At 33.0% G+C, this 22,263-nt stretch overlaps 1 protein-coding gene across 3 annotated transcripts in view; it reads right to left on the reverse strand.

The window, feature by feature from the left end:
- Positions 1-22,263, reverse strand: part of Lmpt (four and a half LIM domains protein limpet) — a 277,526-nt gene that overhangs the window by 31,403 nt on the left and 223,860 nt on the right. For all 3 annotated transcript variants that reach the window (XM_089088396.1, XM_089088406.1, XM_089088414.1), the window contains one exon: positions 816-990. In XM_089088396.1, the coding sequence (XP_088944522.1) occupies positions 816-990 (175 nt within the window). The remainder of the gene's footprint in view (positions 1-815; positions 991-22,263) is intronic.

The following is a 22,263-nucleotide window of genomic DNA, read 5'->3' on the forward strand; positions in this document are numbered from 1 at the left end:
TCTATGTGCCGTATATCTCTTCTTTTTTTATCAGTTCTTGTTGCAATTCAGAATGACAGAAGATGATTTTCTTATAGAGCTATAACATTAGGACTCTTCTAATGTATCTATTAGAACCAAAATTTTGTTTTTTAGGGTTTCGTTTACTATTGAGCTTCGTCGCTCCTTAGGCTACTTACAGTTTGTTACCACGAACTGTTTGATAAAGGTTGAAAAATCTTAGAGGCTGCTTCCTCATTTAAAAGGCTAGCGCCATAAGATGACCTTGGGAAGGCTGTAAAATTATCGCTTTACTCTTTTTACTTTATCGAACAATAATCAGATCTTTATTTTTTTTTTTTTTTAAGTATTTCCTTCAAGTGCCAACCAATTTAAACTCGCAGTCAATTTATGTTGAGTCGGTGCGAAATTGTTGACATCTCTTGAAAATGGACCCGCCAGTAGACAGATTCAAAAAGAATTGCAAAAATACTACGAATTTGATGGCGCAGTGTAAGTAATTGAGGAGTGTAATATCTTAGTAGCCTAAGTGTTTTTGTTGTTAGTGTTACCATTTTTCATTTTTCCCCTTTACTTTTTCATATTTCATTCCGTTTGCATATTTCATTTTGTACACGCTGTAGAAATAAAATATTATTATGAAAATTTATTGCTATAAATATAATACTTTTACTGCATTAATATTGTTGCATAATATTTATGAAACTGCTCAATATTATAAATACTGGAATACTATTGTAGTGTTTTTACTATTCAAAATAAATAATTTCTATAATAAAACTATATGTAAGACTTATTTAGTAGTTGAAGCTTACCGGCACGAAAGACTTCACCACAGGCGTCACAGCGCGTAGCGAACTGGGCGTCATAACAGGGTCCACAATAGATCTTCTCTGCCTTTGATCCAAACTGCTTATCGACTAAAGAAACTCGGCATTTGAAGCACAGGAAGCAGGCTTCATGCCAATGTCTTTCCTTATATGACAAGTCCTGTCAAAATATAAATTGAGAGTAATTACTACATAAATATTTTTATTGGCTTAATTAAAGCCCCATCTTAATTGGTGCAATAACGATTCTACACTCTGGGATGCTTATACATAAATGGAACGTATCAGGTTTCGATTTGTCTTTATTTGTGATTAAGATGATAATCCTCTCTTTTATTAGTCTCTTTAAATTTTAAAAATCAGCTTCCAAGAGCTAATAATCTATATTCAATATTCTGAACCTTTAGATTTTTCAGTAATGGAATAGACAAGAAAATGGAAAAGTGCTCGGTACTTGTATGATGAACACCCTACCGCTCAAGTTGTTCATTCATTGACGCACTATAAAACCGCTTTTCTTTCGTTAGTTTCATTCAGCTTAGCGTGAGGAGACAAGATGAAGAGAAGTAACAGAATAGATGGAAACTATATAATTTTGGCTATATATTTGCACATTAGGGGGGGGGTAAAGTATTTGGACAGTGTGGAGTTAGAAAACAATTCTTAATCCATAATATGTAGAATAATTGTACCTAACTCATTAGACATGCAGAACCACTATAATTTACCCCCCCCCTAATGTGCAAATATATAGCCTTTTTTTTCAAAGAATTACATTTTTATCCTACTTTTGTATATTTCATTAGGATTGAGTGTCAGATAAACATATTAGAAGTACATTAGGTAGGGCGTATATCATACAAGTGCTAAATGTTCTACATATCACTACTAGCGTCGTTCACCTTTTTTGAATCTTCGCCCAACAGCAAAATATTTTTATTACTTTGGTTCATCCTTGTTACGGCTTTTCTAACAATTAATCAAAAAAACTTTTTGCACAAAATAAGTTTTTAAAAAAAAATAAAGAACTCCATTAAACCAAAAATAGAATCAAATAATCTACCAAGCAAACAACTACCACAAATCAGTATCAATAAATAAATGAAACCCAAAACAAACAGAAATTAAAATAAGTCAAACTCAAAACGAGCAAAAATTAATCTGAGTAGACTTCTAAACCCTATGCTTTCTAAAAGCCAGAATATAACTTGTACTTTCCTGAAAAATATTCTTTTAAATGTTTTCACTCTTACAGCTTTAAGAAATAAAAAAATTAATTGAGATTTTAAGGAATAAATATGAGCATAGGTGTATTAAACTGACAACGCACATTTTTTCCAGTAAATACATTTGATTATTTTTCAGTAAAGTAAAAATTATATTCTGGCTTTTAGAAATCATAGGGTTTAGAACCCTACTCAGATTAACTTCTACTCGTTTTGAGTTTGACTTATTTTAATTTCTGTTTGTTTCGGGTTTCATTTGTTTATCGAAACTGATTTATGGTAGTTGCATGCTTGGTAGATTATTTGATTCAATTTTTGTTAATTTTTGGTTTAATGAAGTTCTTTACTTTTTTTGAAAAACTTATTTTGTGCAAAAAGATTTTTTTGATTAATTTCTATTCGTTTTTATTGACATAGTCTTTTTCAGGGAAAAAGACTGAGCGTCTTTTGAAGTTAAACAACAATCCCTTCCATAAAGACCTTTAATAGCCTCTGGGCATCACTTGCAACCCTTGCCTCTAACCTCTGGGGTTTGTTTCAACCCCAAAAGCCTTGTTATATGATATTTAGACTATTTTGAATAGAATGGCTACCTCAAAATTTCTATTAGACACATTTCGGGACAATATGACATGTGTGTAGGGGGGGAGAGAGTAAATGCTCTCTGATCACTTTGACTCTTAAACACAGCTCTAGAGCGTCTGATTACCAATCCAATGAGCCCCCTTTGAAGTTTGTATGACCACATTTTCTAAAAGAAGCCAATATGTCCCCAGGGCATAAATTAAAACCCTTGTCCCGAGGAATGGGAGATTTGTTATCCTAAAAGACATAATTTCCAGACCTTTCTGATAGGATTAACAAAATGGCTATATCAAAATTTGATTAGAAGTGGTTTGGGAAATGATAGGCGTGGAAGGAGACAATTGCCCTTTGATCACTTATGACTAATAAAAAACGTAATAGTCTTCTCAATTTCCAATTGAATTAGCCCTTTTTGTAGCTTCTACGAAAAAACTTTCCATTAAAACGTTAAATGCCCCAAAGGCATAATTTACGTTGTCCTGAGCGGTATGGGTGGAGGGTTGTTACCTTCGAAGACATAATTTTTAGACCTTTCAACTACGATGAACAAAATGGCCATATCAAAATATTGATCGGAAATGTTTGGGGAAATGATGGGCGTGGGGGGGGGGGGCTATTCTACCTCTGATTACTTTCGACTATTAAAAAGGGCAATAGTCCTCTCAATTTCCAATCGAAGGAGCCCTATTTGGAGTTTTTACGACAACACTTTTTATATGACATTATATACCCCCAGGGCATAACTTATAACCTTAGCCCTGAGGGCTATGGGGGGAGTGTCATACTCAAAAACATAATTTCCGGACCCTTCAACTACGTTCAACAAAATTGCTATATCAAAATGTTGATCGGAAGTGTTTGGGGAAATGATGAGCATGGGGGGGGGGTATGCACCCTCTGATCGGTTAGTTGCCCTCCAATTACTTTCAACTATTAAAAAGGGCACTAGCCATTTCAATTTCCAATCGAATGATCCATTTTTTAAGTTTGTACGACAACGCTTTCTATAAAAACCTTGTATACCCCCAGGGCATAACTTACAACCCTTGCCCTGAGGACTTTGGGGGGTTGTCATCCTCAAAGACCTAGTTTTCAGAACCTTCAACTACGTTGAACGAAAATGCTATCTCAAAATTTTGATTGGATGTGTTTGGGGAAATGGTGGGTGTCCAATATCCAATCGAATGAGCCCTTTTGGAAGTTTCTACTAAAACGCTTTCTATAAAAACCTTATATGCCCCCAGGGCATAACTTTCAACCCTTGCCCTGAGTGGTTTGGATGGTTTGTCATCATCAAAGACATAATTTTCAGAACTTTCAACTACTACGACAACGCTTTCTATAAAAACCTTATATGCCCCCAGGGCATAACTTACAACCCTTGCCCTGAGGGCTCTAAGGGGGTTATCATCCTCAAAGACCTAATTTCCAAAACTTTCAACTACGTTGAATAAAATGAATATTTCAAAATTTCAAGTGCATGTGTTTGGAAGATTGGTGGGCGTGAGAGGGGGGGTTAGTTGCCCTCCAATTACTTTCAACTATTAAAATGGTCACAAGCCCTTTGAATTTCCAGTCGAATGAGCCCCTTTTCAAGCTCTTACGATGACACTTTCTATAAAAACCTTATATACCCCCAGGCATAACTTACAATCCTTGCCCTGAGGGCTGTGGGGGAGTTGTCATCCTCGAAGACCTAATTTCCAGAACTTTCAACTACGTTAAACAAATTGGCTATCTCAAAATTTTGATTGGATGTGTTTGGGGAAAAGATGGGGTGGGAGGGGGATTAGTTGCCCTCCAATCACTTTCAACTATTAAAAAGGGCACTAGCCCTTTTAATTTCCAATCAAATGAGTCTTCTTTAAGTTTCTACGACAACGCTTTCTATAAAAATCTTATGTCCCCCAGGCCATAACTTATAACACTTGCCATGATGACTGTGGGGGAGTGTCCTCCTCAAAAACATAATTTTTATCTGGAATTCAACTACGCTGAACAAAATGGCTGTCTAAAATTTTTGATTGGATGTGTTTGGGGAAATGGTGGGTGTAGCAGGGGTGTTAGTTGCCTTCCAATCACTTTCTACTATTAAAAAACGCACTAGCCATTCCAATTTTCAATCGAACAAGCCCTTTTCAAAGTTTTTACGACAACTCCTTCGATACCAAGTGCCCTGGTATGGAAAAATAAATAATACATTGTGCCAACATCGTTCTTTACTTAGGCAGCGCTATTGCGCTGCTTATGATGTTTGTATTACGATTAATTTCAAAAATATTTTTCACAAAAGAGGTTTCTCTAAGAAAAGTAAATTGCTACATTAAACCAAAAATGATCAGAAATAAATTCAAATAATCCTTCAGGCAGAAAACTATCATAAATCCTAAACAATAGATACAAAGAAACCCAAAAAGAAAATAAATTAGAATAAATAACCAAGTCAAAGTCAAAATGAGCAGAAACTGCCACAAAGAGGAATTGGGTAACGCTCCCCCTCTGTGCCTTCAACATGACCAGAACATAATTTTCGCTTTAATCAAAACAATCTTTATTTCAAACCATGTGTTTTTAAATCTCGTGACATAAAAAAAGGATAAAAACAAAATCTCCACCATAGCCAAGACTACTGAAAAAAAGAACAAATGAATGTTAATTAAGGTGCAATATAAATACTAAGTCATTCATGAAAGTCTTAATAATTTTGGATATATTAAATTTATAAAAGGTAAAAAAATTACAGAATTTTGTTTGGGGAGGGAGGGTTTACAAAAAAACTACACAAAACACAGATAAAGTCTGTTTATACGAATGTTACTACATATGTATTTACACATACTTGCTACTTCTGTATGTGTTGGACATCAATTTCTAGTGAGGGAGGGGGGTTCGGTAGGGGATCGAACCTGGTAACAACCCCCTTCCTTGCCAGATACGGTCTTGCCTAAAAATGTCACCTTGTTTCCTTTTAAATGTCTTGATATATTAAAGATACAACATTGAATGCACATAAAGCAATTTGATTTAGTTCGATTTCCTGCTTAACAACGCTCAATTTCAATTTAATATCATTGGCCGTTTGTGACATATCACAGCTACGCCGTATGGATAAAACTAAAGGCAGTTTTTTTTTTTTTATTTAGCTTAGCATCCCCAAAAATATACCCTGATTTTCCAACGTAATACTCTGAGGTTTTCAAAAGATATTGACACCCTTTTGACAATAGACTCTACTCACAAAATTAGCTAATTTTCGCCATTCCCTTTTTTAATTGAATCCTTGCGTATATACCATATATATATAATTTCCTTATATTTTTTTCGGCCTCCCCCACCCACAATTTCCATATTCATTAGCAAGAAAGATGCTAATTATTGTTCATCAATGCCACTTTTTAGATGCTTATGAATATTTTCAACATCATTACCTAATTGGACTAGACTTAATGGGTACTGAATGATTGATTTACGTATATGGCGTGGAAATTGGTCAACCAACAATTAACGGCATTTAATGACTGGTAGTATTTGAAAAAAATAAATGATAAGTATTAACAAAGTTCAATTAACAGGTAAAATAACTGAAACACAAACGAACTGGGCGTGGCCTAAGCTGCACTGAGTGAGAACAATTAAGAGGAAAGGGCAAATATGATGTTTAAATAATTGACAAATGAATTTCATCAAACCTCAAAATGACAATCTAGGGCATGTGCCCTCGTTTCACACCCATGTGAAACGAGAAGAAATTTGAAGCTAAATCAAAATAGGAAAGGGAGAAATATTTCAATTACAATTTATTGTTAAAAAAAATAGAGTTGTGAGAAAGTCAAACTTTAGCATAAAGAGCGAGGCGTTGATGAAGGGACAGCCCCTTTCATATACGCAATAATTTCTGTTCGTTTTAAGTTTTAACGTCGTTCCTTACTTTCAGCTAAAGAAACTTGTTTTTTTTATTTAATTTTTGAACGTTTTTGAGTTAATACAGGTTTTGATTTTGGTTCACCGTACATAAATAATTGAAACAAGATTTGCATTTTCATTTTAATTTTATTTGGTTAAATGGCTTCCTCGAAACTTGTTTAATTTTATTTACGAACGTTTTTATTAGTAATATATATACGTAACTTACGTAACGAACTTCTATATTCATATAATTTTAATACGTATATTAGGGGGTTCACCCCCAAGTCAATACCTTGCTCTTTAAGCTAAAGTTCGAATTTTGTTCAAATTCTTTAAAATTGACCCCTTAATCAAAAAGGCCGTTAATTAGAATAAATATCTCTTATGAGAGTACTCAAAAAAATCTTTGGCTTAAAGAGCGAGGTATTGACTAGGGGGCGAACCCAATCATATATGAAATATTTTCTGTTTGTTTTAAGTTTTGATGTTGCTGCTTACTTTCCGTTGAAAAACTTGTTTTTTTCATATTTAATTTCTGACCTTTTTTTAAATAATGCTGGGAAATCCGGCGTCCCCTTCATAGCAATGTTCCTTCCCCCATGAAAAGTTCCTTCATGGAAAGATCCTCCCACATAACCCCCGATTCACCCCCACCCCTACCAGAAAAAAAACCCGTAAAACGTCTGTATACTTCCCAATAACCAATACTATAAGTAGAGATGCCTCATGAGCTCCGGGGGGGACTCCTTATATGGGCCTAGAGTCATTAGGGAGAATGATTGCGTAATCGACCTCTTTCTCCAGGGTTGTTTTTGGCCAAGTGCCTGCTAGGGGAGAATGTTATGATCCAGCAATAGAAAACCAGTCATTAATCAAATTGTTTCCGGGCAAAGTTTAATAATGTCTGACAGGTACTGTCAATCATTAATCAAATTATTTCCAAGCGAAGTTTAATAATGTCTGACAGGTGATGTCAAGATTGATTGATATGTCACGAAAGGGGAATTAATTTGTTTTTTTCTAAGGGGAATTATTGATTCAAGAAAGGGGAATTAATTTGTTGTTTCTAAGGGGAATTATTGATTTACGAAAAGGGGAATTAATTTGTTGTTTCCAAACAGAATTGTTTCCGAGCGAATGTTGTGATCTTAGCGATGAAGTTATTAGCGCTTGAAAGGGTTTCTTAGTAATTTCAAATGTGACAGCACAGGGATGCCAAAAAAGGAACTCGCTGAAATTACGTTTAGGGATTATTTGGGCGAAACCGGCTTAGAAATTTTAGGGAATTATTTCGGCGAAACAGTTAGAGACATTTTAAAAGATGTTTTTACAAGATGTTTTAGAAGAGAATTTAAGGGTGAAACTCTGTGGTCGTTATAATACACAAGTTGTATTTTAACAGTGTCGTGAGGTCCTCTACCCCCACCCTAAAGGGTTTCGATCCCCCTACCCCAACCCCGAAGGAAGCCCCCGGTCCTCAAAGGTTTCCCAGGCTCCCAAAGGGCCCCCAGACCCCCAAAGGCCCTCCCCCGGTCCCCAAAGGCCCTCTACGGCGCCCCAAAGGCCCCTGAGCCCCCATTTTTTAATAATTTTTTATGCCTTTATTATATCTTTTCAGAACAAGTTATTTTCTTAATATCCATCCTAAACCCATTTTACAAGTTGAAGTACCCACCCTTTTCACCAACAACTTTACTATACTGCTTTTTTGAATGCTCCAACACCAAGCAATACTTTTCAAAGACATTTCAGAACAAGTTTTTTCTTAATGTCCCTCCTAAACCCATTTTACAAATTGAAATACCCATCCTTTCCACCCACACCTTAGTTATAGGTAAGAGTTTTAAGTTTTACCTTAGAGACTTAGCTTAGAGTTTTAGTTTGGTTTAGTTTTAGTTAAAAGTATAGAGTTTTTAGCTTAGAGTCTTAGCTTAGAGTTTTTGTTAGAGTTCTAGTTTAGTTTAGTTTTAGTTAACAGTTTAGAGTTTTAGCTTAGAGTCTTAGCTTAGAGTTTTATTCAGAGTTCTAGTTTAGTTTAGATACAGTTCAGAATTTAGAGTTTTAGCTTAGAGTCATAGCTTAGAATTTTGCTTAAAGTTGTAGTTTGTTTAAGTTTTAGATAAGAGTTTCGAGTGTTAGCTTAGAGTTTTGTTAGAGTTCTAATTTAGTTTATTTTTAGTTAAGAGTTTTGAGTTTTACCTTACAGTCTTAGCTTAGAGTTTTAGTTAGAGTTCTAGTTTAGTTTAATTTTAGTTAAGAGTTTGACGTTTTATCTTTGAGTTTTTGTTAGGGTTCTAGTTTATTTTAGTTTTACTTAATAGTTTAGAGTTTTAGCTTAGAGTCTTAGCTTAGAGTTTTTGTTAGAGTTGAAGTTTAGTTTAGTAATAGTTAAGAGTTTAGAGTTTTAGCTTAGAGTCTTAGCTTAGAGTTTTTGTTAGAGTTGAAGCTTAGTTTAGTAATAGTTAAGAGTTTAGAGTTTTACCTTAGAGTCTTAGCTTAGAGTTTTAGTTTAGTTTTAGTTAAGAGTTTAGAGTTTTTTAGCTTAGAATCTTAGCTTAGAGTTTTTGTTAGAGTTCTAGTTTTGTTTAATTTTAGTTAAGAGTTTGATTTTTTCACCTTTGAGTTTCAGTTAGAGTTCTAGTTTAGTTTAGTTCTGGTTAAGAGTTTAGAATTTTAGCTTAGAGTTTTAGCTTAGAGTTTTTGTTAGAGTTCTAGTTTATTTTAGTTTTAGTTAAGAATTTAGAGTTTTAGCTTAGAGTCTTAGCTTAGAGTTTTTGTTGAAATTCTAGTTTAGTTTAGTTTTAGTTAATTGTTTAGAGTTTTACCTTAGAGTTTTTGTTAGAGTTGAAGTTTAGTTTAGTAATAGTTAAGAGTTTAGAGTTTTAGCTTAGAGTCTTAGCTTAGAGTTTTTGTTAGAGTTTGAGTTTAGTTTACATATAGTTATGAGTTTGGAGTTTTACCATAGAGACTTAGCTTAGAGTTTTAGTTTAGTTTAGTTTTAGTTAAGAGTTTAGTGTTTTATCTTAGAGTATTAGATTAGAGTTTTTGTTAGAGTTCTAGTTTAGTTTAGTTTTAGTTAAGAGTTTAGAGTTTTACCTTATAGCCATAGCTTAGAGTCTTTTTTAGAGTTCTAGTTTAGTTTAGTTTTTGTTAAGATTTTAGAGTTTTAGCTTAGAGTCTTAGCTTAGAGTTTTTGCTAGAGCTCTACTTTATTTTAGTTTTAGTTAAGAGTTTAGATTTTTTAGCTTAGAGTTAAGAGTTTGGAGTTTTACCTTAGAGACTTAGCTTAGAGTTTCAGTTTAGTTTAGTTTTAGTTAAGAGTTTAGTTTTTAGCTTAGAGTTTTTGTTAGAGTTCTAGTTTAGTTTAGTTTTAGTTAAGAGTTTGGTGTTTTACCTTAGAGTCTTAGCTTAGAGTTTTATATTGAGTTCTAGTTTAGTTTTAGTTAAGAGTTTAGAATTTTAGCTTAGAGTCTTAGCTTAGAGTTTTTGTTACAGTTCTAGTTTAGTTTAGTTTTAGTTAAGAGTTTAGAGTTTTTAGCTTAGAGTCTTAGCTTAGAGTTTTTGTTGAAGTTCTAGTTTAGTTTAGTTTTAGTTAATAGTTTAGAGTTTTAGCTTAGAGTCTTAGCTTAAAGTTTTTTTTAGAGTTGAAGTTTAGTTTAGTAATAGTTGAGAGTTTAGAGCTTTAGCTTAGAGTTTTTGTTAGAGTTCTACTTTAGTTTAGATATAGTTAAGAGTTTGGAGTTTTACCATAGAGACTTAGCTTAGAGTTTTAGTTCAGTTTAGTTTTAGTTAAGAGTTTAGAGTTTTTTAGCTTAGAGTCTTACCTTAGAGTTTTTGTTAGAGTTCTAGTTTAGTTTAGTTTTAGTTAAGAGTTTAGAGTTTTCTAGCTTAGAGTCTTAGCTTAGAATTTTTGTTAGAGTTCTAGTTTAGTTTTAGTTAAGAGTTTAGTGTTTTACCTTAGAGTCATAAATCAGAGTTTTAGTTAGAGTTCTAGTTTAGTTTAGTTTTAGTTAAGAGTTTAGAATTTTAGCTTGAAGTCTTAGCTTAGAGCTTTTGCTAGAGTTCTAGTTTAGTTTAGTTTTAGTTAAGAGTTTAGAGTTTTTAGCTTAGAGTCCTAGCTTAGAGTTTTGTTAAAGTTCTAGTTTAGTTTTAGTTAAGAGTTTAGAGTTTTATCTTAGAGTCATAGCTTAGAATTTTACTTAAAGTTGTAGTTTGGTTTAGTAATAGTTAAGAGTTTAGAGTTTTAGCTTAGAGTCTTAGCTTAGAGTTTTGTTAGAGTTCTAGTTTAGTTTAGACGTAGTTAAGAGTTTGGAGATTTACCTTAGAGTCTTAGCTTAGAGTTTTAGTTTAGTTTAGTTTTAGTTAAGAGTTTAGAGTTTTTAGCTAAGAGTCTTGGCTTAGAGGTTTTGTTGGAGTTATAGTTTAGTTTATTTTTATTTAAGTATTTAGTGTTTTAGCTTAGAGTCTTAGCTTAGAGTTTTGTTGAAGTTATAGTTTAGTTTAGTTTTAGTTAAGAGTTTAGAGTTTTACCTTATAGTCCTAGCTTAGAGTTTTTGTTATAGTTATAGTTTAGTTCAGCGATAGGTAAAAGTTTGAAATTTTACCTTAGAAACTTAGTTTAGAGTTATAATTTGGTTTATTTTTACTTAAAAGTTTATAGTTTTTTAACTTAGAGTCTTAGTCTCGAGCTTTTGTTAGAGCTCTAGTTTAATTAATCTTTTGTCAATAGTTTAGTGTTTTTAGCTTAGAGTCTTCGCTTAGAGTTTAATTTAGAGTTCTAGTTTAGTTTAGTTACAGTTAAGAATTTAGAGTTTTAGCTTAGAGTCATAGCTTAGAATTTTACTTAAAATTGTAGTTTGGTTAGGTTTTAGATAAGAGTTTCGAGTTTTAGCTTAGAGTTTTTGTTAGAGTTCTAGTTTAGTTTAGTTAAGAGTTTAGAGTTTTAGCATAGAGTCATAGCTTAGAGTCTTAGTTAGAGTTCTAGTCTAGTTTAGTTTTAGTTCAGAGTTTAGAGTTTTACCTTAGAGACTTAGCTTAGAGTTTTAGTTAGAGTTCTAGTTTAGTTTAGTTTTAGTTAAGAGTTTAGAGTTTTAGCTTAGAGTCCTAGCTTAGAGTTTTTGTTGAAGTTCTAGTTTAGTTTTAGTTAAGAGTATATAGTTTTAGCTTAGAGTCATAGCTTAGAATTTTACTTAAAGTTGTAGTTTGGTTATGTTTTAGATAAGAGTTTCAAGTTTTAGCTTAGAGTTTTTGTTAGAGTTTTAGTTTGGTTTAGTTTTAGTTAAAAGTTTAGAGTCTTAGCTTAGAGTTTTTGTTAGAGTTCTAGTTTAGTTTAGTTTTAGTTAAGAGTTTAGAGTTTTAGCTTAGAGTCATAGCTTAGAGTTTAATTTAGAGTTCTAGTTTTGTTAAGTTTTAGTTAAGAATTTAGAGTTTTTTAGCTTAGAGTCTTAGCTTAGAGTTTTTGTTAGAGTTCTAGCTTGGTTTAATTTTAGTTAAGAGTTTGATATGTTACCTTTGAGTCTTAGCTTAGAGTTTTAGTTAGAGTTGAAGTTTAGTTTAGTTACAGTTAATAATTTAGAGTTTTAGCTTAGAGTCACAGCTTAGAGTTTTTGTTAGAGTTGAAGTTTAGTTTAGTAATAGTTAAGAGTTTAGAGTTTTAGCTTAGAGTCTTAGCTTAGAGTTTTTGTTAGAGTTTTAGTTTAGGTTAGATATAGTTAAGAGTTTGGAGTTTTACCTTAGAGACTTAGCTTAGAGTTTTAATTTAGTTTAGTTTTAGTTAAGAGTTTAGAGTTTTCTAGCTTAGAGTTTTTTTTAGAGTTCTAGTTTAGTTTAGTTTTAGTTAAGAGTTTGGAGTTTTACCTTAGATTCTTAGCTTGAAGTTTTAGTTAGATTTCTAGTTCAGTTTAGTTTTAGTTAAGAGTTAAGTATTTTATCATGGAGTCTTAGCTTAGAGTTTTAGTTAGAGTTATAGTTTAGTTTAACTTAAGCGTCTGGATTTTAATACTATAGTATTATATTATAGTTTTTTTTAGATTTCAAGATTAGTTTAGTTATAGTTAAGAGTTTAGAGTTTTACCTTAGAGTCTTAGCTTAGAGTTTAGTTAGAGTTCTAGTTTAGTTTAGATGTAGTTAAGAGTTTGGAGTTTTACCTTAGAGACTTAGCTTAGAGTTTTAGTTTAGTTTTAGTTATGAGTAGTTTAGTTTTAGTTATGAGTAACTCCAAACTCTTAACTAAAACTAAAATAAACTAGAACTCTAAGAAAAAATCTAAGCTAATAGTCTAAGCTAAAACTCAAAACTATTTAATATAACTAAACTAAACTACAACTTCAACAAAAACTCTCAACTAAGAATATAAGCTAAAATTATACACCCTTAACTAAAACTAAACTAGAACTTCAACAAAAACTCTAAGCTAGAACTCTAAGCTAAAAAACTCTAAACTCTTAACTAAAACTAAACTAAACTAGAACTCTAACAAAAAATCTAAGCTAAGACTCTAAGCTAAAATTCTAAACTCTTAACTAAAACTAAACTAAACGAGAACTCTAACCAAAACTCTAAGCTATGACTCTAAGGTAAAACACCAATTTCTTAACTAAAACTAAACTAAACTAGAACTCTAACAAAAACTCTAAGCTAAGACTCTAAGCTACAAAACTCTAAACTCTTTACTAAAACTAAACTAAACTAAAACTCTAAGCTAAGTCTCTAAGGTAAAACTTCAAACTCTTAACTATATCTAAACTAAACTAGAACTCTAACAAAAACTCTAAGCTAAGACTCTAAGCTAAAACTCTAAACTCTTAACTATTACTAAACTAAACTTCAACTCTAACAAAAACTCTAAGCTGTGACTCTAAGCTAAAACTCTAAATTCTTAACTGTAACTAAACTAAACTTCAACTCTAACTAAAACTCTAAGCTAAGACTCAAAGGTAACATATCAAACTCTTAACTAAAATTAAACTAAACTAGAACTCTAAGAAAAACTCTAAGCTAAGACTCTAAGCTAAAAAACTCTAAATTCTTAACTAAAACTTAACCAAACTAGAACTCTTAATAAAACTCTAAGCTAAGACTCTATGCTAAAAACTCTAAACTATCAACTAAAACTAAACTAAACTAGAACTCTAACAAAAACTCTAAGCTAATACTCTAAGCTAAAAAACTCTAAACTTTTAACTAAAACTAAACTAAACTAGAACTCTAACAAAAACTATAAGCTAAAACTTGAAACTCTTATCTAAAACATAACCAAACTACAACTTTAAGTAGAACTCTAAGCTATGACTCTAAGCTAAAACTTTAAACTCTTAACTAAACTAAACTAGAACTCTAACTAAAACGCTAAGCTAAGACTCTAAGCTAAAATTTTAAACTCTTAACCAAAACTAAACTAGAACTCTAACTAAGACTCTTAGCTATGACTCTATGCTAAAACTTTAAACTCTTAACTAAAACTAAACTAAACTAGAACTCTAACAAAAACTCTAAGCTAAAACTCGAATCTCTTATCTAAAACCTAAACAAACTACAACTTTAAGTAAAATTCTAAGCTATGACTCTAAGCTAAAACTCTAAATTCTTAACTGTAACTAAACTAAACTAGAACTCTAAATTAATCTCTAAGCTAAGATTCTAAGCTAAAAACTCTAAACTCTTAACTAAAACTAAACTAAACTAGAACTCTAACAAAAACTCTAAGCTAAGACTCTAGGCTAAGAAACTCTAAACTTTTAACAAAAACTAAACCAAACTAAACCTCTAAGCTAAGTCTCTAAGGTAAAACTTCAAACTCTTACCTATAACTAAACTAAACTAGAACTATAACAAAAACTCTAAGCTAAGAATCTAAGCTAAAACTCTAAATTCTTAACTATAACTAAACTATACTTCAACTCTAACAAAAACTCTAAGCTAACACTCTAAGCTAAAAACTCTAAACTCTTAGCTAAAACTAAACTATAGCTTCAACAAAAACTATAAGCTATGAATGTAAGATAAAAACTCTAAACTCTTAACTATAACTAAACTAGAACTCTAACAAAAACTCTAAGCTAAGACTCTAAGCAAAACTCTAACCTCTTAACTAAAACTAAACTAAACTAGAACTCTAACTAAAACTCTAAGCTAATACTCTAAGGTAAGACACCAAACTCTTAACTAAAACTAAACTAAACTGGAACTCTAACTGAAACTCAAGGGTGAAAAATCAAACTGTTAACTAAAATTAAACTAAACTAGAACTCTAACAAAAACTCTAAGCTAAGATTCTAAGCTAAAAAACTCTAAACTCTTAACTAAAACTAAACTAAAACTCTAAACTAAGTCTCTAAGGTAAAACTCCGAACTCTTAACTTTATTTAAAAAACTAGAATTCTAGCAAAAACTCTAAGCTAAGACTCTAAGCTACAACTCTAAACTCTTAATTATTACTAAACTAAACTTCAACAAAACCTAAACTAAACTAAACTAAAACTCTAAGCTAAGTCTCTAAGGTAAAACTCCAAACACTTAACTACATCTAAACTAAACTAGAACTCTAACAAAACTCTAAGCTAAGACTCTAAGCTAAAACTCTAAAATCTTAACTATTACTAAACCAAACTACAACTTTAAGTTAAATTCTACGCTATGACTCTAAGATAAAACTCTAAACTCTTAACTAAAACTAAACTAGAACTTCAACAAAACGCTATGCTACGACTCTAAGCTAAAAACTCTTAACTAAAACTAAACTAAACTAGAAGTCTAACAAAAACTCTAAGCTAAGACTCTAAGCTAAAATTCTAAACTCTTAACTAAAACTAAACTAAACTAGAACTCTAACTAAAACTCTTAGCTATGACTCTAAGGTAAAACACTAAACTCTTAACTAAAACTAAACTAAACTAGAACTCTAACTAAAACTCTAAGCTATGACTTTAAGGTTAAAACTCTAAACTCTTAACTAAAACAAAACTAAAGTAGAACTCTAACAAAAACTATAAGCTAAGACTCTAAGCTAAAAAACTCTAAACTCTTAACAAAAACTAAACTAAACTAAAACTCTAAGCTAAGCCTCTATGGTAAAACTCCAACTCTTAACTCTATCTAACCTAAACTAGAACTCTAACAAAAACTCTAAGCTAAAACTCTAAACTCTCAACTATTACTAAACTAAACTTCAACTCTAACAAAAACTTTATGCTAAGACTCTATGCTAAAACTCTAAACTATTAACTAAAACTAAACTAAACTAGAACTTCAACAAAAACTCTAAGCTAGGACTCTAAGCTAAAAAATCTAAACTCAACTAAAACTAAAATAAACTAGAGCTCTAACAAAAACTCTAAGCTAAGACTCTAAGCTAAAATTCTAAGCTCTTAACTAAAACTAAACTAAAACTCTAAGCTAAGTGTCTAAGGTAAAACTCCAAACTCTTAACTTTATTTAAACTAAACTAGAACTCTAACAAAAACTCTAAACTAAGACTCTAAGCTAAAATTCTAAACTCTTAATTATTACTAAACTAAACTTCAACTCTAACAAAAACTCTATGCTAAGACTCTAAGCTAAAACTCTAAACTATTAACTAAAACAAAAATAAACTAGAACTCTAACCAAAACTCAAAGATAAAACGTCAAACTCTTAACTAAAATTAAACTGGACTAGAACTCTAACTAAAACTCTAAGCTAAGACTCTAAGGTAAAACTCTAAACTCTCAACTAAAACTAAACTAAATTAGAACTCTAACAAAAACTCTAAGCTAACACTCGAAACTCATATCTAAAACTTAAACAAACTACAACTTTAAGTAAAATTCTAAGCTATGACTCTAAGCTAAAACTTTAAATTTTGAACTGAATCTAAACTAAAATAGAACTCTAAATAAAACTCTAAGCTAAGACTCTAAGCTAAAACTCTAAACTCTTAACTAAAACTAAACTAAACTAGTACTCTATCTAAAACTCTAAGCTAAGACTCTAAGCTAAAAACTCTAAACTTTTAACTAAAACTAAACCAAACTAAAGCTCTAACCTAAGTCTCTAAGGTAAAACTTCAAACTCTTATCTATAACTAAGGTTTGGGTGAAAAGGATGGGTATTTCAATTTGTAAAATGGGTTTAGGAGGGACATTAAGAAAAGAACTTGTTCTAAAATGTCTTTGAAAAGTATTACTTGGTGTTGGAGCATTCAAAAAAGCAGTATAGTAAAGTTGTGGGTGAAAAGGGTGGGTACTTCAACTTGTAAAATAGCTTTAGGATGGACATTATAAAAATAACTTGTTCTGAAAAGATATAATAAAGCCATAAAAAAGTATTAAAAAATGGGGGCCTCAGGGGCCTTTGGGGCGCCGTAGAGGGCCTTTGGGGACCGGGGGAGGGCCTATGGGGGTCCGGGGGCCCTTTGGGAGCCTGGGGAGCCTTTGAGGACAGGGGGCTTCCTTCGGGGTTGGGGTAGGGGGATCGGAACCCTTTAGGGTTGGGGTAGAGGACCTCACGACACTGTTAAAATACAACTTGTGCATTATAACAACCACAGAGTTTCACCCTTAAATTCTCTTCTAAAACATCTTCTAAAAACATCTTTTAAAATGTCTCTAACTGTTTCGCCGAAATATTTCCCTAAAATGTCTAAGCCGGTTTCGCCCAAATAATCCCTAAACGTAATTTCAGTGAGTTCCTTTTGTTTTTGGCATCCCTGTGCTGTCATATTTGAAATTACTAAGAAACCCTTTCGAGCGCTAATCACTTCATCGCTAAGATCAAAACATTCGCTCGGAAACAATTCTCTTTGGAAACAACAAATTAATTCCCGTTTTGTGAATCAATAATTCCCCTTAGAAACAACAAATTAATTCCCCTTTCTTTTATCAATAATTCCCCTTAGAAAAAACAAATTAATTCCCCTTTCGTGACATATCAATCAATCTTGACATCACATGTCAGACATTATTAAACTTCGCCTGGAAACAAATTGATTAATGATTGACAGTACCTGTCAGACATCATTAAACTTTGCCCGGAAACAATTTGCTTAATGACTGGTTCCTATTCCTGGATCATAACATTCTCCCCTAGCGGGCACTTGGCCAAAAACAACCCTGGAGAAAGAGGTCGATTACGCAATCATTCTCCCTAATGACTCTATGCCCAAATAAGGAGTCCCCCCGGAGCTCATGAGGCTTCTCTACTACTATATAATGTTTTAGAGTTAATTACTTGGCAAAAAAAACAAAAAAAACAATAATAAAGTTATTTTTTCAGTAAACATTCTGAATTTGGTATTCAACACTACTTTTCAAGTTTAAACATACTATTTTTAACTTACATGGGGGGGATCGTCCAAGAGGAGGGGGGAATTTGACAGTGGGGGGGATAATTTTCCATTTTAAAATGATTTTAATTTGCTTATCTTTTTTCAAATATTTTCAAGAAACTAATTAAGTAATTTGTATAAATGCAGGGTAAAGGACAACTTTTTTCAGTCTGGAATTAACTCTACTGAGGAAAGCTTGAGGTTCCAAAAAAACGATGTTAGGGTACATCGATTCAGTGTAATGTTTTTCGATTTGTCGACTATATTCAGGAGTAAATCCAGAATTTTTTTTTTTGGGGGGGGGGGACAAAATAGGTTGATCCCAAAAAAAATTTTAGGGGGGCGCAAAATAGGTTGATCCGAAAAAATTTTTTTAGGGGGGCGCAAAATAGGTTGATACGATAAACTTGCGTTATGAGCAAGTTTAATTAACGCAATCTTGAGTTAATTAAGTAAATTACACTACTTTAGACGACGCTCGCGTGCCACCCTCGCCCCCCCCCTCTGGATCCGCCACTAACTATATTCCCCAATGAAGAAGTGTCGCCGGGGGAGCTATCATTGGGGGGAGTGTCATTTTATGCATGGGAGAAACATTTTTAAATATAAAATGAGAACATTATGAACACACGGGGGAATTTTCCTCGGGGAAGGGATGCATTTTCCAGCCGGTAGAATTTTTTGGGGGGTTCGGGGAAGATTCCTTGGAGAATGATTTTTCTACAAGGTAAATTATCAGAAGGGAATTCTTCCAGAAAGAGGGAATTTCCCTTGAATTTTCTTTTTTAAGACCCATAAAACCTGTCAGGGGTAAGCTAGTGCGTAAATTAATATTAATTTATCATTGAACAAACAAAACTTGTCCATGAAAAATTAAGAGAAAATCCCTCCCCGCCAAAAAATTGCCCCGCAGAAAGTTTTTCCTTTCAGAAAACTCTCCCTCCAAAGAAACTTCACACCGGAAAATATTCCCTTGTGGAAATTTCCCCCGTACATTAATAACGGTTGCATTTTTAAATCTTAAACTATTTGAAAAATTTCCCTTGAGAAATACCCCCTCTCCTCTGTGGAATGTTATCTCTTCGAAAATCACATCAATCCCCCAGGCCCATATCCAGGATTTTTGTTCGGGAGGGGGGGGTTACCCGATTTTCTCCCGTGGACTTTGTCTAACATCCTCGAGATGGGTATTTTTAGACTTATTTTCGACTCGGTCAAAAATTTCGGGGGGGGGGGGGGGAGGGGGTTTCAAACCGGTTAACCCCCCCCCCGGATACGGCCTTGCAATCCCCCCCAGAAAATTCTCCTGAATAACTTTCCTTCACTGGGGAGTGGAGTCCAAAAACACGGTAATCCACTGAATCGATATACAAAAATATCGATTTTTTCAAACGTTATGTTTTCCACAATAAATTTAATCCTAGACCTAACAATTTTGTCCTTTACCTTAAATTTATACAAATTACCTAACTAATTAATATTCCTTACTTATGCAAATATTCGGAAAAAGATATGCAAATAATGTTCATTTGGATTTAGAAAAATTTCCCCTTCCCTGTGTAATCCCCTTCCACAGAATGAGTTCCTCAAATCCAATATAACTATAGTGTTTTAAATTTAAAAGTATTTTTGAATTACAAATTGAGAGAGTTTACTGAAATAAAATAATTATTGTTCCGGAAGTGTGTTAGATGACGAGATACGTAACTAGTTACGCGTTAATTACGCTTGAATGTTGCTAAATTGTGAATAGGTCAACCCTATTCACAATCCCTAATTTCATCCTGCGAAATTATTAAGTGGGCCTTGGGGCGGAGGAAATTTTATGCCTGAAACCTTTGCAAGAGTGGACTTAACAACTTTAAAAAATATCTTGTCTATCGGATGAACAGTATAGCAACGCCCGGTAGAGAGACGCACACACATTCGATTTATACATAATTAGATTCAAGGTCGTATCCAGAGGGAGGGGGGTTAGGGGGTTATATCCCTCCCTCCAAATTTGTTTTCCAGTTCGTAAGAACGTAACAAAATTGAATATAAAAACATTTTTGATGTGTTTTTAAAGTTTTTTGTACCCCCCCCCCCCCAAAAAAAAAAATCATTTGTAAATCCCCCCAAGAAAAAAAAATCCTCGATACGATCCTGCTTAGATTACTATAAAATATAGATATAATTTAATTTCCAGAAGTATACTTATAAACGGGCATCCTTTTTTTAGTTCAGAGATTTGTCACGACCTCAATAAGTATTGGAAAATATTGAGTGTCAGTTACTGAAAGGCATTCGCTTTGCAATTTCTGAACCATGAACATCTAAGAGGTAGCATTAAACATTGGAAGCAATTACATTAATTAGGGTATTACGCTAGAAATACAAGTAATAATTCAAGACTAAAGAAAAAATTCTTATCATGGTTTTTGGTCGTTTTATGACTCACGACTAAGATGGGAAAACTGATACGTTATACTCATCAAGCTAATTTATGTCCTAAGTTGCCCATAGGTAAGCCCATAGCTTACCAAGCTAAGCTATGGTAAAAAACATGGGCAGTCATAAATTCAATCTAAAAGTCTGAAATCAAAGGTTAACGCTTAACTTCTTCTCTTAAGGGCTCGGCAAACGTAGCTGATTTCGGGAACCGATTTCAGCATCAGTGGACAAACGATAGCGGTCAAAAAAATTTGTTGAAAGAAAAATTTATAGCGCGAGATTTTCAAAACAAGAAATCATGGACAAAAATAGTCAACTGGAGTTTATTAATACTTGCATGATTGATCTGAGCTTAGTTATCAGTTTAGTTCTCAGCTCAGTAGCGGTGGCTTTCGCCACAGACAATCTCTGGCTGACTATTTATTTGTTTCCTTATTTTTTTGTGATGATGATGATGAAAATCAGCGCTGATTTTGTAAATCGGCGTCAAAAACTAGAAAACTTTTCAAGCTCAAATCGATGCCGATTTCTCTTAAAATCGGCGCTGATTTGGAGATCAGCTACGTGTGCCCAGCCCTTTAGCAATTATTAGGGCATTGTCGATTCACCGTTTCGTGAAAGAGTTAGGTGGGTCAAGTCATAAACGCAGCGCGAATCTTGGCTTTATTGTTCCAGTGTATTATTTGTTCTGGAAATTGCTCGTATTTCCAACGTAATTCACTTATTTGAATATTTATAAGACCTGCCCCTTTCCCATTTGAAATGAATTTCTTCAAGTGTGACAGGCTTGAATTTACAATATTCATACAAAGAATTAAGAAAATGGAACTAAAAAAGAAAATGATAAAAATTTTGTCAAACCTCAATGCCGTATCCAGGAGTTTTGTTCGGGTAGGGGAGTGCGTTTAACAAAGGCATCAAAAACTTGTTTTTTGCGCATTTTTGTTAGGTTTTACGAACCGGGGAAAATTTAGGGGGGGGGGCTTAACCCTAAAACCTCTCCCTCTGGATACGATCGTGGCTAACCTGTCATGAAAAATGAACGATAATTAGAGAGCGTACCGTGCCAATAGTTAACGGTTTAAATCAAATCGTGCCAATAGTTAACAAAACCAAAAAAAATTAAATTTGAAAACGATAACGTGAAATAGTTCGTGGTAACGAACTGCAAGTAAGGAGCGACTCAGCTCAATATCAACCGTAACTCTAAAAACCGAATATCGATAAATACATCAAAAGAGTCAGCTTATTATGCTCATTCCAAATATATAACATTCAGAAAGTTTAGTTCTACACATCGAAAGTTACAAGCCTAAGAAAATGCCTGATTTTAGAAAAAAGGTGGGGGGGGGGAAAGAATCCCCAAAACTCTAGGAACCCTTATGAAAATTATACCCTTACATTCAGTGTATCAGAAAACCCTACTCTAGAAGTTTCAAGCTCTTACATACAAAATGTGGAATTTTACATTTCTTGCCAGAAGAAAGATCACAGATGCGTAATTATTTGTTCTTTTATTTCTTTCTTTTCTTTTTCTCCCAGTGATCGTTTCAAAATAATAACGTTTTTGCCTTGACCAAAAAGATTGAGGTAACATGACCCCCCACATTCCGTGGAGAGAGGCCTGTAAGTTATGAAATTTGCCCTGTGTTTACGCATTGTATTTGTTATTGTGAAGCATACATACACTTGGAAGGCGTCCATAGGGAAAATTTTTCTTGGAGAGGGGAATTTCCGGGGGGTAAACTTTGGAGGGGAAATTTTACAGTTGGAGGGTTTGACAGAATTCCTATGCGAAATTATTTTTTTGTCTTACTTTCTCTTTGCCAACTCAATTTTGCATGTGGGGATGTTCTGGGGGAATTATCCGGGGGCTCTTTCGGCGTGTTTGGATTTCCAGGACAAAATTTCCACGGAAGGAGGGATTTCAGGTGTAATTGAGAAAATGATTAGAAATTAATATCTTTTTCACATAAAAGT

This window comes from Artemia sp. Qi Xiang Cuo, chromosome 1, assembly GCF_049724085.1.
Source record: "Artemia sp. Qi Xiang Cuo chromosome 1, ASM4972408v1, whole genome shotgun sequence".
NCBI classification, from domain to species: Eukaryota; Metazoa; Arthropoda; class Branchiopoda; order Anostraca; family Artemiidae; genus Artemia; species Artemia sp. Qi Xiang Cuo.